This window comes from Ailuropoda melanoleuca, chromosome 7, assembly GCF_002007445.2.
Source record: "Ailuropoda melanoleuca isolate Jingjing chromosome 7, ASM200744v2, whole genome shotgun sequence".
In the NCBI taxonomy this organism is placed as follows: Eukaryota; Metazoa; Chordata; class Mammalia; order Carnivora; family Ursidae; genus Ailuropoda; species Ailuropoda melanoleuca.
Window position 1 is genome coordinate 31,278,228 of NC_048224.1, and position 15,366 is coordinate 31,293,593.

General features: G+C 49.2%; 1 protein-coding gene across 4 annotated transcripts in view; it reads right to left on the reverse strand.

The window, feature by feature from the left end:
- Positions 1-904: 904 nt before the first annotated feature.
- GRIN3A (glutamate ionotropic receptor NMDA type subunit 3A) overlaps positions 905-15,366 on the reverse strand; it is a 160,401-nt gene continuing 145,939 nt past the window's right edge. The window contains exons 7-11 of one of the 4 annotated variants that reach the window (XM_034664213.1): positions 12,618-12,815; positions 10,665-10,829; positions 9,396-9,472; positions 4,586-4,914; positions 905-2,666 (exon numbers count right to left, since the gene is read on the reverse strand). In XM_034664213.1, coding sequence (XP_034520104.1) covers positions 2,620-2,666; positions 4,586-4,914; positions 9,396-9,472; positions 10,665-10,829; positions 12,618-12,815 — 816 coding nt within the window. In that variant the 3' untranslated portion in view covers positions 905-2,619. Of the gene's footprint in view, positions 4,915-6,071; positions 7,968-9,395; positions 9,473-10,664; positions 10,830-12,617; positions 12,816-15,366 lie in introns of those variants that run through there. The other 3 variants (XM_034664214.1, XM_034664215.1, XM_019807203.2) reach the window with 3 other exon arrangements.

Genomic DNA, 15,366 nt, shown 5'->3' on the forward strand with positions numbered 1-15,366 from the left:
GTATTTGTACCAGTTCTCGGCTGGGCCAGAAAGCCAAAGAGACACCTGCAACAGCTCTTTCTGTGAGACTTGGGGGCCACAGTGTTGGGTTCAGTGGACGTGGCAGTGCAGGTGCAGTCCGTGTGTCGGCTTCCTTCTCCGTGGAGCTGGGGGCCAAGCTGAGGCATGGGCCGGCGGCGCTGTGGCAGGAAGACTGAAGGGGGCTGGAGCAAGGAGGGGGGTTGTAAGGCAGCAGTCAGAATCCTGACAGTGTAAAATGGTGTTTTGGAATTTTACTGCCTGTGTGTGACTCTGTCTCAGCCACTCCTCTTACTAGTTGTGTGACCTTGGACAACTTCCGTAATTCCCTGAGCTTTAGTTTTCCCATCTGTAAACTGGAGGTCTGGTTTATCTACTGTAGACTAGGTCTAGAGAACCTGTGTCATGGGGTTTTAGTGAAGCTGAAATAAAGTAAGTGCTCAATAAATGTTAGCTACTATAGTAATGTCTATGGACAGGTTGTGAAAAGGACAGATTGTGAGAAGGCCCCTGAGCTCAGAGACCGTGACCACCTTACTACTCACTCTTGTGTCTCCAGCGCTTGGCATGTAAACACAGGCTATGTAGCAGGTGGGTGGCTAGGGTGGCCGGGGCAGAATTTTTTAGAGATCTCTCAGTATTGTGGCTTTTCATAGAATGTCTCTCAGACGAAGCCATTTCGATTGTACTTTGTGATGCCTGCGCTCTGAGTTTTCTCGGCATATTTTGTGCCACGTCAACTCTACTAAGGAAACAAGTGTAAATCATAGCATGAGTGGTTCTATTGTGAGGAAGGGGCTGGTACCACGTCCGCGTTTGAATCCCCCAAGACAATGCCAGCAGGACATCAGAAAATGAAGTTTCTATCTGAACATTTATTCCACAGTCATAGAAACTGAAGATGGAAAAGACCTGAGAACATCTAGTCCATCCATATGGTTGTACAAGAAAAGTGGCTGGAGCAAAACAGCCTGTTCACTTCATGCTCACAAGACAGCATTTCAGTTCTTCCTGGACTGGAGCGATTGCACACACGTTAAAATGAAGACACAATGCAAACACTCTTTACAAACTTTAAGAAAATACTTCTAAGTACATTATTTTCATAAAACGATTGGGAACTAAACTAAAAAGAGTGAGGGAGTCCGGGATTAGATGGGTGGCGTCGGTGGGTGAAGAAAGGAATAATCAACAGAGCAGCTAGTGGAGTGGGTTTGATGACTAAAACACAAGTTCTGTCCATGACAGGATGCATTTTCTGGTTTGCTTATCAAAAATGGGAGGAAGAGAGGCTCTAACGTAGTTTCTTTCCCCTTCATTCTTTATCCACACCAAGGAAGAGCTTATTGGCTCCAAGGCCGTTAGACCCAGCACCAACACCGAGAAGCCCACTGCCCCGATGTAGCTGGGCTTTCCTTGGCAGTTGCTTCACTGACCACCGCTCCGGTGGGCACGGAAGCAGCAGCTCCTGCGCAGGGTTTGTGCAACAGCAAGATCCATGAAGAATGGCGTCGTCTCCGGCGCGTCAAGACCTCCACTGATTAGTGTCCCTGGGCTGCCTCACTCGTCTGTCCCGTTTTTTCAACTCGTCTTTAACTGTTGGTGGGATCCCCTTGCCGCTCCTCTACCCCGAGGCATCCACACTCTGGGGCCCTTGTTGTTATTTACACGAAGCACGGAGCCCTATCTGTTCCCGCGCACCCCACCATATTTTATCGTGTGCTTCCTGTGCCAGGAACGTCCCCTTGGAAAACGGGGTAGGCTGTGCGACACAATCCGGTCACCCGGTTGCCCAGCACCGGGGCCTGGAAAAGAACAGACCTTCCTGATCTCGTGCGATAGGAGCCGGAAGAGGAGGCAAGGGAGCACGCCCTACCTCTTCCTTTTTTACTGAAATACCAGCCTCCCCCTGGAAACTTGGCTCTTTGTGGTTTTTGAGACCGAGGGGAGTTGAAAGAACAGGTGGGGCAGAACAGAAAGGAGGGTTTTCAAAGGACCCACCATTTCACGAACTCTATAAAACACAACACACTTTCACACACTGCAAAACACTGTTCAGTCACTACCGATAACGACAACCACCGCTACCGAGACCGCTTCATTCCACCACAAGCAATTACGCGGTTTCTCTCCATCCGGAAAGCAGGCATTTCCGGCGGTGCAGGCGGCAGCAAGCCCGCTTCCAGCCCCTGCTGCTGCTGCTTGCCGCGCCCCGGCCGGATTTTGGCCGAGGGGTGACCCAGAAGGTACCGGGGAAGCCGAGCACTGGCCGTCTGGCTTCTTACCACGGCTCCGAATGCCTCAGGAGAGAAGCTGAAGGGAAAACCCGATATACAAAAATCCAAACTTACAAAACAGATACGTGAAGGGATAATTGCATTACAAAAGGATTCTTTACAAAAGAGTTCACCTCTGGGTTCCTTTAAATAGCCAGCTTCTCAAGTACAGTCAGGAGGAGCAGAGTTACAAAAGTGCCCGAGTCCATCGGGAGCGTGGCCGCCACGTGGAGTGGAGCAGGCGCCCGCACGGGAGGCCGCGCAGAGCAGGACGCCCGCCCGAGTCTGCCGCATCCTCGGCGCTTGCTGGGGGGGGGGGGCGTCGCTACGAGGCTTCGTCTTCCAAAGGCAGTTGCAAATCTACGTTGGCGCCTGGGGGACACAGGGGAGGACAGGGTTTTTCAAAGCAGTATTGTCCTTTCCGTTTCCAGGGCTCCCCTTGTTCCCCACTGTTTCATCTGCGAGGTTAGAAGCTTCTTGCCTCCCTCATCAGTGTCTCTGCCTCCACCCACCCCAGGGTTTTCTCAAGACAATTAACTAAAGTGTTATCTAATTACAGCTGAAGGTGTTGTCTTTCCCTGGGGGACTGGGGAGCTCCGGGTGGAAATGCAGGAGAAATTTTGTGATTGCAGACTTTCCAGAGATGCGCGGCTGTTCCAGAGCATACTGTGAATTCGTGGTGGGCATCCCAACTGACGAGGCCCGAGCAAAGTAAATGATAAGCGAGGAAGTCTCGTCCTAAGTGGTGCCCAGGGGTGGGAGCGGCTGTATGGAAGGTGAATCAGCAGGTGTGTGCTAAATGTAAAAACCTCTCAAAAAGGCTCTTACTTCTCCCCAGGCCTGAAGCAGCCATCCTTCTAGAACGGTGTTTCTTGAAGAGTAATTTTTGGATCACACGTGTCAGTCACCTGGGGGAGTTGGTTAACACGTTTCTGAGCCAGACTACCCACCTCACCCCATCTTCTGGGGAGAAGGGCCCTGGCAGTCAGCATTCTAATGGACTCCTAGATGCTTCCCATCTACACTAGCACTGGGAACTGATGTCCCATAGTTCCCCATGATTTTTCCTTCCTTCCTGCATGTCCAAGCCACTGCAATTGGGACAGAGATGCCTAGGCAGAGGGGAAGCCAGGTTACTGATAATCAGTTCCTTGGGGGCATCGGATGGAGTCTGGGGGAGAACGGGAGGGACCGCACCTGGTCACAGCCCCGCAGGGAGGAGAAGGTGTGGGGCTGGGAGACTGAGAAGGACTGCACAGGGGACCGTCCTAAATGTTAAAGCTTGTGGTCTTTGCAGGGGAGGTCCGCTTTAGGGATTCTTAAAACTAAGAGGCAAATGCTGATTTGAAAATGGGCTAGCATGTGGTTTGCAGAGCCTTTTCACTTAACCCACAGTGCCAGCTGGGTTGGCATTGCCATACCCCATATGGGTAATGAGCAGGGGTAGTCCGGTTTCGTCTAAGGGCACGTCCTTGCTTTGCTTTGCTTTCCTTTAGAAAAGGCACACACTGTAGTGGAGATGCTTAGTTAGACTAGAAGTAGAGTCCTAGTCCTTCCTTAGCCAAACTGTTGTTCTGGTCCAGAGCCTCCGTTCTTCAACATGGTATACATTTTTAATGCCTCTTCTGCCTGTCCTCTGTTCCCGCTTGCCACACCCCTGTCCCCTTTCATAGTGGCACGTAAGCCGTTCCTACTCCTGTTGGTCAGGATGGTGCTGGAGATGCGAGCCCCTCTCAAAATCGGGGCTCGTGCCTGATCCAATCAATCCTCGGTCTGCTGTGATGCTAGTGAGTTTGCTTCATTGTTTACATACCCACACCTCTGCCTCTCATCTAGCTTCCTATTCAGAATGCAGGAGCAAATCTAGTTGCGGGAGTTCTATCAAATGCTAAAACCCTGGATAATCCTGTTCTACACTAAGATTAAAACATTTTGTCTCTTGTTGGTGAGAGTGCAGAGCAAGGGCTAAAACCCAGAACTACTAGTATGGTACCCAGTGAGGAGCCAGGGTCGCCTGGTCATTCATAGATCCTTTCCACGGAGTTTTGTCCTGACTAATTTACCATCCCTGCTCTGAAAGACCCCTACCCTGGAGAGCTAGGGAGTCAGCGTGGGAAGAGCTGTGGCTGATTTTTAGGCCAGGATGGGCAGACTTGACCTCTAAGAGACACCTAGACCTCCGCTTCCCCACACTTCCATCAGCATTACAAAAGAGCATTACAAAGGGTCTCAAGGGCTCAGAGGAAGGCTGGGAACTGGGAAGGGGAGCAGTGTGGTCCCCTAGGACTCACAAGTCCAGTTTGTCCTTTGATACTCTTCCAGCTCCGTTTTCCTGCTCACAGCCAGCTGCAGCTCCTGACGGATCACCTGAATCTGCTTCTCGAGCTCGGAGAGTTCCTGCATCACTGAGTTCCGGGCTCCGTTTAGGGAGTCCGCCTTCCCATTGGTGGTCAGCGAGGCAGGGAGCTCTCTTCTCCTTGGAGGGAGCGGGATGTCCTGGTGGGGCCGACTGCTCAGCTGGTTTTGTCCTCCCTCATCACTAAAGATGTATTTTCGTTGGTTATCCTGACTCAGATTGGAAGTATTCCACACAGTGAGCTGACGGGGTCCCACACTCGACCTAGGAAACAGAGACACTTCAGATTTAAATTCCATTCTGCGGCTCTCAAAGTGCTGTTCCCCAGCTGTTGGCCGTTTCAAACTGTGAATATGGAGCTCGATATGCAGTCAGAGGACAGATTGCCACGGACAGACTGCCTGCTGCAGTGGCACAGGGACAAAAAGAGCCATTATTACCATTCTTTCCAGCTGAAGTTCAAGGTCTTACCAAGTCTTATGCTCCCCTGAAATTGGAACAGATGTATCGTCTGGAGGGCTGATGGACCGGGGTGTGCCATATTCTTGTATGAAGAACCTCAGATGTCTTTCCACTCCCTTCCTGCCAGTGAGGCTCAGAGCACAGCACCGCCTTGAACTGTTCTCTGGCTACAAAGATGGTGCCTGAGTAAAAGTGAGAACCTGTTTATTCACCGGCTGGACTCTAAGCATAAGCCGGCTGGTAGATACTCTAAAACGGCTCACTCATCCCCTGTCCCACAGGAGGACCCTGAAGTCTACTACTTGAGTTTGGGGAGAATAAAAACATACAAGCTGCAGGTTTCAGCAAAAAGTTTTCCATCATGGGGATGATTTTATGTGGGCCGAGAATGACAGCTCAGGTCTGAAACTTTAAAAGAAACCCCAAGAAAGCCTCAAATTCGTGCTGGAATAATGCAAGTCAATAGAAACAGATTCACAGTCGTCTTTCAGGCTTGTGTCAAACCACCTGCCACCATCTCTGAGAGAGGGTTGCAGATGGCCAGAGTTACTGATGGACAGGCACCGGGGGGCGGGGGGGGGCGTGATTTGGGGCCTGAAAGAAACTTTGACAGTTAGATGCAATGAGAAGAGTTTCCTGCTACAAGAACAGACTAGAGCCCTAAACAGAACTGTGGATTTCCTCTAGTCTTGGAAGAGGAGGAGGGTTACGACCACTTTTGCCACCCACCACAGGGCAAACCTACGTGGAAACACTCTATTAAGTCCTTGTGTTTCTGTCCCCGTCCATGGAACTGAATCTTTATTTCTGGACTGCTTCTTTCCCAGAGAAGAAGGGGAGGGGCAAAGGAAGGGCTAATAAAGTCTTGATTCAGTTACATGGATGAGAACAGAAACACAAGGACTTAACAGGATGCTTCTGTTGCATTTTGCCCTGCAGGTGACTACAGAAATGGTCATAATCCTTTGTTCCTCCTTTGAAGCCAAGTCCCTAGGTAACGGGACTTTGCAGCTCAACTTTATCAAGGAGAATTCAAGGGGAGAAAGTCTGGCTTTCCCTCCCCCCCGGAATTTAATCTGGTTTCCTGACTTGTTTTGGCCAAACTAGCAGAAATGACAGGCGGGCGTTCCATGCCTAAACTTTGAAGAAGCCTCGTGCACGTCCCCCTCGGGGCTCTCTCAGAGCCCTGCTGCTGCAATATGAAGGAATCCACACTAGTCTGCTGATGATAACAGGGTGGAGAGAATCCCCAGTCTTCCCAGTGGACCCCTCTGGGGCCATAGACCAGCCAGCCCTTAGCTGCTTTCCCCCTCCCCACCAGCTGGCTGCAGACAATGAGCAAATGTAGCCAAGATCAGCCAAGTCCGAACCAGACCAGTAAACTGCACAGCTGACCCACAGATTGCTAACTTGCTGTTGTTTGAAAAATTAAGTTACTGAGATAATATTCTCATACAGGAAGAACTAAGATACATGCCCCAAGCCATTAAACCACACATTCCAATCTCCCCTGCAGTTCCTTTACCTTTCTCAGAGTTTAAGTGGCATATAAGGAGCGGGTAACACCACAGCTTAGCTTTCCTGTGTCCTGGGCTCGGTAAAAGTCTATAATGTACCCACTTATGGCTCCTCTGGCTTTAAACCTAGGTCAGGGTGCAGTTATAATTTTACTTCTAGTTGTACAGTTCCCTTTAATTTTTCCTTCAAATCTCTTCCAACTGAGTTTGAAAAATTTCAAGACAATCTTGTTTGTGTGTGTTACATGGTTTACAATTTTTGTGTATCCTGGGACAAGGGGAAAGGGAAAATGGGGGTGTATTGGTGAAGTACAGACCAACACTTATATGAAATCCCAGGTTGAATAAACCAAAGACTATGCAGTATCTTGCAATATTTATTTATTTTCTTTGCTTTAAATAGAAAAGGAGCATCATCTACTTTTGTATTATGGCCCAGAACTTCTTTCAGCCTTTCCTCCAATCCACATGTTAATAATTTGCTCATCTATCTCTTGTTTTAACTCAAAAAAATCTTTATTCTCCAGCAGATGCACACACATCCACCATCCCTGGTCCTCAGGGCCACACTCATCTGCATTCACCCACTCATCTATTGTTTTACTCATTCTATAAATACGGAGCACGCTGGAGGAAGGCCGAATTGTAGCAGACACAGGCGTTTGCATAGATACTCTTCCAAAAAAAGGGGGAAAGAGTTTTCAACCCAGCAGACCTAATTGCAGTACCACAGAATGATTCATAGGGAGAACCTGGGAGTAGGGCATCTGCACATTTTCCTGGCATCTAGGCAACCACAGAAATCAGGTAAGTCGAGCTAGCCAATTGGGTTTTCTCCAGAGCTTTGTACACATGTCTGGGAATAGAATATAGAAGAATAAGCAGAAGCTGGATTCCATGACAGACTCGAGTTGCTAGCATAACAAGTGCCCTGGTAATCGACATGTAACTCTGGGCCACCTGTGAATGGAAGACGACAGATGTCAGATGTCAGATGTGGCGTCTAATTGGAGGCCTCTTCAGTGTTTTGTTCTGTTTTCTATCAAACCTTCCTCAGCCTTAGCGTGTAAGGTGACCAGTGGGTGAACTGCGTTTGTCACTAGAAATGAGCCAAACGAGCTTCCACAGACCAATTCTGTAAACTTGGAGTCAATATTCCACTAGAGCCTTCAGAAGAGACATGACAGCTGTGGGGCCTCGAACACTCACTGCCTTTGAAAGGTCACAGCTGGGTGCTGGGCTGGAGGGAGGTGGCACAGGACGTGTGGGCCCAACATAAGCCAGGAGGGCATGTTCTGCCTTAGCTCCTTCTCAAAATAAGGGGCTCCAGAAGGGAACCTGCCAAGAAAAGTGGATACATTGAGTGAAAGGCACATTTGGTTCTCAGCTGAGGTGAGAGAGATGTGACTAGGAATCACATCACGGTTGGAAACGGGATCACTGGGCTTCCTGTTTCTATTACGGATGGTAAACAAATGCTTTGTCATGAGACCGATGTCTTCGCCACCTTGTCGTCTTGTATTCCTCTGGTTAAAAAATTGCGTAAAAAATTATTACAGAAAAAATATACGTAACATGACATAGAGCAGCTGTGACCTGATTAGTCTCCAGCATGTCACTGACAGGGCTGCGACATGATCCAGGAATACCACAGACTGAGAGGGCGGGAGGTGCTCACTGACTGGAAAGAGAGGCTTCGAGAGAGAACGGAAATGATTCTGACAAGCTAGGTGCAAACTGGAGACAAGAGGACAGCAGCAGTCCCAAAGGAGGTATCAACAATGAGAAAGAATGATGCTTTTCACCCCCTTTCCCCTTTTCCTCTATTATGACTCAGAAGTGTGAGTGGCAGATTTCAAAATGACCCAGGAAGCCAAGCTTCGAGCTGAAGACCTGCCACCGAAGACGGAGTAGCTTGGAGAGGCTGCCCGGAATGGAGGCCTCCGGGCGAAAGAAAGTAGGAGAAGGGCCGCTCCAGGCAGCAGGCGGCAGAGGCCAGCCAGGAGCCAGGCCGGACCCTTCTGGCATCTTGAGCCGCACCAGTCGCCCACAGGCTGTGTGTGGGGAAGGTGTCCTCTGTGCATTTAATGCTTGTTACTCCCTATCGATGAGATGCTTTCCTGGGGAGCTTGTAGTAAGAGTGCCAGGAAATGGATTAAGCAGAACATGTCTGCTGCATATTTCAAATATTCCGAGGACTGCTGGAAAGGGGTGGCGAGCGGACACATGCCAGAAAGGCTATCCGGCACAAAACGAATGGCCTGCTGGACTCGTGAATTCAGGCTTGTGTAACAGTAACAAGAGCTAAAAAGGCTTTGTTTCCAGGGCCTTACATGTATGATCTCATGTAATCCTTATAGCAGCTCTAGGAAGTGGGTACTGTTTTTATCTCCATTTCACAAACGAGGACATGGAGGCACAGAAAAGTTAAAGAGATAGCTTGTTATGCCACACGTATGGGAAGGGTCTGTGACAGGTTAGGATCCAGACGCATGACTCTGGAGACCACAGCCACACCTCTAACCATGATGTACGTGGCCTCTGCTGCATTTCCCTGTCCCTATATGTACAGATACTTTTTTTCTTCTCTGTTCTACTTCTGTCTGAAACCACATATATTTTTACAGATTGTATTATCAACAACTTGGTCCTGATTTGATCTGAATTATTTATACATAATTTCCCCTTTGAGCAGGGAGTCCCAGTTACATCTCTCCACTTCTATTTTCACAAACATAAAGACACCTGGCGCTGGCCCCTTCTTACCTCTTTTCCACACGTTTAGTCTTGAAACGTGGCTGCTTTTCCTCTACAAATGATGTGTTTAGTGCTCTATGTAATCTCTGGCAGAAAGAACAGATTCACAGGCAGAGATCATTAGAAACACACAGTCTGGGGACAAAGTACCACCTGAATTTAATTATCTCATTGTTACAAATCTTGACCTCCTTAAACAAATTTCCAGGGATGCCCGAAAACAGATCAGCCTGCAGCCCTAAATCTCAAGAGAACCAAATTTTAATCTAAGTTATTATTCTATCTAGGGGGGATAAAGTCATTTGAAGGAAGCTTTAGAGATGCTCTGGGTCATAGAAAGGTATGTGATACGAAGGAGTTGTCACAACTAGTGTGTGGCAAAGGGCCTTGTAGAATTGCTACAGTGAGTCAAAAACTTAAGTTAACTTCCTAGCAGCCAAAACAGAGAAGGGAAGAGCCCGGAGAATCCCGCGAGGCACGGCAGCACCCGATGGAGGTCGCCCGTCTGCCCAGTTCCCCTGAGGAGGCCAAATCCTTCCAGGATGAAGCAGGAAGAACAGGGTTCAAAGCGACCAAACCAAGGACTGTGACCTAGCTAGAAAAAAAGGGTCGCTGTCACAGATGAGCGGGGCGGCGGCGGGTGGGGCAGCCTCGGGGGCCAGGCGCGCGGCGACCCGGGGGGCAGCTGCCACTGCTGCCACAGCCCCTCCGCTGCTTCTGTTTCGGCTCTCGGTGCTCACCGCCGTCAGGGAGAGCGGAGCGAGGGCGCGTGGCGGGCGGCGGACGGTCTCCGTGGTCCCTGGGCGTGAGCGCGCCCGTGTCTGGGGACAGGATGACCATCCCGGGCGGCTCGGCCTGCACACCGGCCGACTTCTCACCCCGGGGCCAGTGAAAATGGGGACAGAACCGGGGCCGCTGGGTTCATCTAAAGGGAAATAGGGACTTCAAGCTCACTGAATGAGTTTCCGTTTCGGCGAGGAGAGGCTGTAGGAAATAAATCTCACACCATCTCCTCAGGTTGTCACTACTAAGTGAAACCAGGATAAAACAACTCCACGCTTCCGTGGGGGCAATAGTGGAGGGTTATGAGAAAGGAAGGGAGTTGCGGGACAGGCCAATTTAAGGGGAAAGTCTTAAAGGGATGGAGGGGGCTCCGTCTTCTACACGGAGTTGTCTACACCACCCTGGTTCTCTTGGGGACCTGCCACCCATCTGACGTGGGACGCTGGACTCTGGCACCAGGGGAATCCTGACGGTCACTCCCGGGGCGGCACTCACCTGGCTGGTGTGGAGCCAGTACTGCAGCCGAGATTTGTTCTTGATCCGCGGTAACAACAGCCTGTACACGACGTGCTCCCCGATGGTCGTCAGGATGGACAGACCAAACCCGACGCACAGCAGCACGAAGAGTCCAGAGAAGTGTTTGATGCCCATTTGCAGAGTCTGTGGCAGAACAGGAAAGGAAAGGCCGTGAATGCGAGGCTCCACCCGGCCCCACACTTGTTTTTAGATGCAGATACTTTTTTTCCTGGAGCCCAGTAGAGCTGGAGACTACCCGTCCCCGCCGTGCTCGGCAGGCTTCACTACACTGCGTTGTCAGAGGGGCCCAGCCAGGATGGAGGGCCGCTGCACGGCATGCTTCCTGGGGACCCATGCGCATACAGTCCCACGGCAGGAGGGGTCCCGGGGTCTGGACCACCCTGCAGGCTCTAGAGAGAGACTGAGAGACAGAGGAGAAAGACCAAGGACTGAAACAATTCAACATACTGAAGCACTGGGTAGTTATCAAGGGAAGAACCTCTCTCAGGGGCACAGAATGAGTAGGTTTAAGGGGAAGGGATGATGAGTTCAATAATGTTTACATTTAGATCTGGCAGGAACACGGAGATCACCTACTGCAATGTTCTCATTTTACAGAGGAGGAACCTGGGACCAGGGAAGTGAAGTAAATTCAGGCAGGTCACAAAATTAGACAGCCACAGAGGAGGAAAAAAAAGAGACCTAATAGTTATTGATTGGTTACCTTTTTGCACTGAGATAGGTATTAAAACCACAATTTACAGTTGAAGAAACCGAAACCCTTGCAGCTTTTCAGGGACCAAGCTGGTCTATAAGTCCATGTTTGTTTAGCTGTGAAGCCCGGGCTCTTTCTGCTACACAACAGAACAGCAGCTGGGGCACCTGGGTGGCTCGGTCAGCTGATTTCGGCTCAGGTCATGATCTCAGGGTTGTGAGATCGAGCTCCACATCAGGCTCTGTGCTGGGCGTGCAATCTGGTTGGGATTCCCTCTCTCCCTCTGCCTCTGCCCCTTCTGACCCCTCTTCGCCCCCCAAAAAGCCAGCAGCAGTCACAGCAATGATAGTTACAACAGCTGTATGTGGCAGGTACTTTGCTAAGTGATTGACATACGGGATCTAAGAGAATCCTCACGAGTTCTCTATGAAATGGGTATTATTCAGTCACGGACATCAATGAGTCAATCGTGCAGAAAGACAGACTTTGGACACACTGAGTGGCTACTTCAAGCACGCTTCGAGGTACCACGGGATGAAGATAGGAGGGTTATGTCCCTGCCTTTAATCAGCTTGAGTCTAGGGAGGAAGCAAACATTCATACGCCATGATACAGACACTGATCTGTGCCTTCTCAGTTTTGTGGAGAAGTTGGCTCATAAGGAGGTAGGATGTGGAGGTTTGGGTGGGAAAGTAAGCACTGTGAAGGTCGTAGAAACAGAGGGAAAGGAGTGATGTCTGGCACAGTGATGTGGGGGGTTGTGAAGCAGACCATGGTGGCTGAGGGGTAGGTCTGGTGCAGGAGGCACACACCGTGAGGGAGAAACAGGGCCACACTGAGCAAGCCCTTGGATACCGGTGCTAAGGAGCCTGAAGTCACCCCTCTGCTGGGGGCTTTTGGTCACCATCAAAAATTATTTAACATTTAGTATGTGGAAGGCACAGCTCTGAGCACTTTATCACTGTAGCAACTTGCTTACTGTTCATAACAACCTATAAGGTAGGTACTGTCATCACCTCCATTTTATAGGTGAGGAAACTTAGGAACAAAATAGTTTAGCAACTTGTCCAAGGTCACACAACTTGCCAAGGTTGGAGCTGCGGTTCAAACCCAGGCAGTCTGGCTCCAGAGCCCATACTCTTACTCACCCTCACTTGACCGATGTCAGTGTCCCCCCACTCTCTTGAAGGGGTCTTACTTTCTGTCATTGTCCCCACCTGAATCTTGAAGAAACAGCTAGCCAGACATGGCTCAGGCACGGGTCCACCTCCTGGGTATGCCAGGAAGTCCATCTGGGGGCAGCGTTCAGAGGCAGAACTTGGGGATTTCAGAATCCTGTGGAGTCTGGGCCATGAAATCTTTTTTCCTCCATGACGGTACCTCCAGCAGTGATGGCTGCTAGGATCCCTGGAGAACTAATGACCGGAGGTGAGCAGGGACATAGAGCACGGCCAGGTCTAGGCAGCAAGCACAAGGCAGGACGACTAGGCAGACCACCTGAGTACGAGGCAGAAGCCCAGCCCTAGAGTAAGGAGGAATGCTGGTCTAGGAAAGGCAAGAGGTGTATCGGGCCCCGAAAGCTACGCAAGTACTGGGCTTCTCCTGGGACAAGTGGTGACCAACTGTGTAATGCTGACCTCCATAAAGCAGATTACAAACATGGCCGAAAATAGCCCTTGGGCTGCACCTGTCGTAATGTGTACAGGATGCAGCTATTACATAAGGGTTCAATGAGTTATTACTGCTGTGGATAAAGAACAAAACGGGGGAATTCATTTTTGACTTTAACATCATTTAACGTCCAGCAAAACACTAAACAGACTGGCACTGCTTTCTTCTAAGGTGCTGCCAAGATGAGAGAGAAAAATGTAACTTATAGTGAAACATCTCGCCTTTGAACACATGGTTTTCCCCTCTGTTTTTTGGGGCATGACAATAACTACTCTTATTTTCCTCTTCTTACCTCAATAGCAAATAGGCTGTATTCAGTTTATTTTACACATTTTTTCCTTTAAAGATTTTATTTATTTGACAGAGAGAGAGAGAGGGAAGCATGAGCGGGGGAGCGGCAGGGGGAGAGGGAGGGAAAGAGAGAATCTGGAGCAGACTCAGTGCTGAGCCTGATGTGGGGCTCGATCTCACAACTCTGAAATCATGACCTGAGCCGAAACCAAGGGTCGGACGCTTAACTGACTGAGCCACCCAGGCGCCCCCTCATTTTTTTCTTTAAATTTCTGTTGTTTACAGCCACATACTAATAGACTAATAGATATAGTTACTGTTTCTTTTAAGTTGGGCATCTAATATGTGTGCCAGGCATTGTTATGCATATTATGATCTTATAATAACCGTTTAAGTATTATTATCCCCATTTCACATTCAAGGAAACTGAGTCTCATAGAGATTAACCACGTTCCCCAAGATCTTAAAAGCTAAGGAATGGGGGAGTCAGGCTGTGGATCCAGGACTGTCTGATGCTAAAGCCCGCACTGCCTTTCAAGTGAATACCATTTATAGGTACTCCTTGCCACCTGGACCCCGGGATCATGACCTGAAGCCGAAGGCAGACGCTTAACTGGCTGAGTCACCCAGGTGCCCCCTGTGTCCAAGAGTGTTTTAGTGATATTTAAAGAAACTCGTTGGGGTTTTTAGATGAGGTGGGAATGCTCTGGTGTTTTCTTTGCCACCATTTAAAACAATGGAAAGGACTTCCACCATCTGGAAATTCACTAGCCAGTGTATTTCCAGGAATGGACTAGATTCAGATAAAGGGAGATGCCTGTTTTGGCAAATGTTCTGAGTGGTCTCTGCCCAGATCATGAGTGCTCCCAGTGACACACAGAGGCCAAGATCACCAATTTTGTGCTGCCTAAACCGTGCTTTGCATCTTGCTCTGATGTGGACATTTGAAACATCTGACAGCTGGTGAGATAACTAATTCTGAAAGCTCTGGCAAGAAATGCATTAAAGTATTTCATGCATCATGCCTTAGATGTCACTGAGTCTGAAGAGCTAAGCCTCCCTAGCCCCCGTCTCACATCTTTCAACACACACCAACTACACACTTCCTCTGGTCCTCTAAGGCGTTGGCTACAGTTGTTTTCCATTCCTCTGGCCCCATTCTCTTTTGGACTCATTCCAATCAGGTTTTTTGTCCCAACCTGTAACCTAGACAACTCCTGTCAAAGCCATCAATGACCTCCCTATTACCAAATCCAACAGTTGGTCTTCACCTTATTCACATACCAGGTTGGACGCTATTGGCTACCTTCACTTTCTTATCCAGACTCATGGCTTTAAATCCTACCTATCTACCAATGACTTCTAAATTTATGTCTTCCCCACCTCCCCATTCAGTCTCTCTACCTGGGTATCTAACAGACATCCCAAACTTAACACACTGAAATAAACTAATTTTCCCCGCTGAAAACTGCTCCTCACACAGTCTTTCTCATCAGAAAATCTCTGTCCTTGCTATTGCTCAGGACAAAACCTTCAAGTCATCTTTGACTGCACTCTTTCTTTAGCATTCCATACAGAGTGTGTCTGCAAATATGGCAGACCTCACCTTCAAAGCATACCCAGAATCTGATGCCTTCCCCCCACCTCTACCAACCACTCTGGTCTATGCCACCATCATCGTTCACCTAGACTACTGAAAGTCTTCTCTCTGGTTCCCTGACCCCCTCAGTCTGTCTTCAGCTCTGCATCCACTTGGCTCCTTCAACATCTTGTAGCATTCGATACCCAGCGATGGTTTTCCATCTCATCTAGAGTGAATGTCGGACTCCTTGCAACATCCTGCAAGACCTTTGATGATTTAGTCCAGCACTTCCTAACCGCGTATCTTTCTCTCATTTGTTCACTCTGCTCAGCCACTTGGGCTATCCCTCACTTCTTTAAGTCTATGGAACAGTTGAAGGTCTTCATTTTCTGTTCTCTCTGCCTGTAACTCTTCTGCCAGCA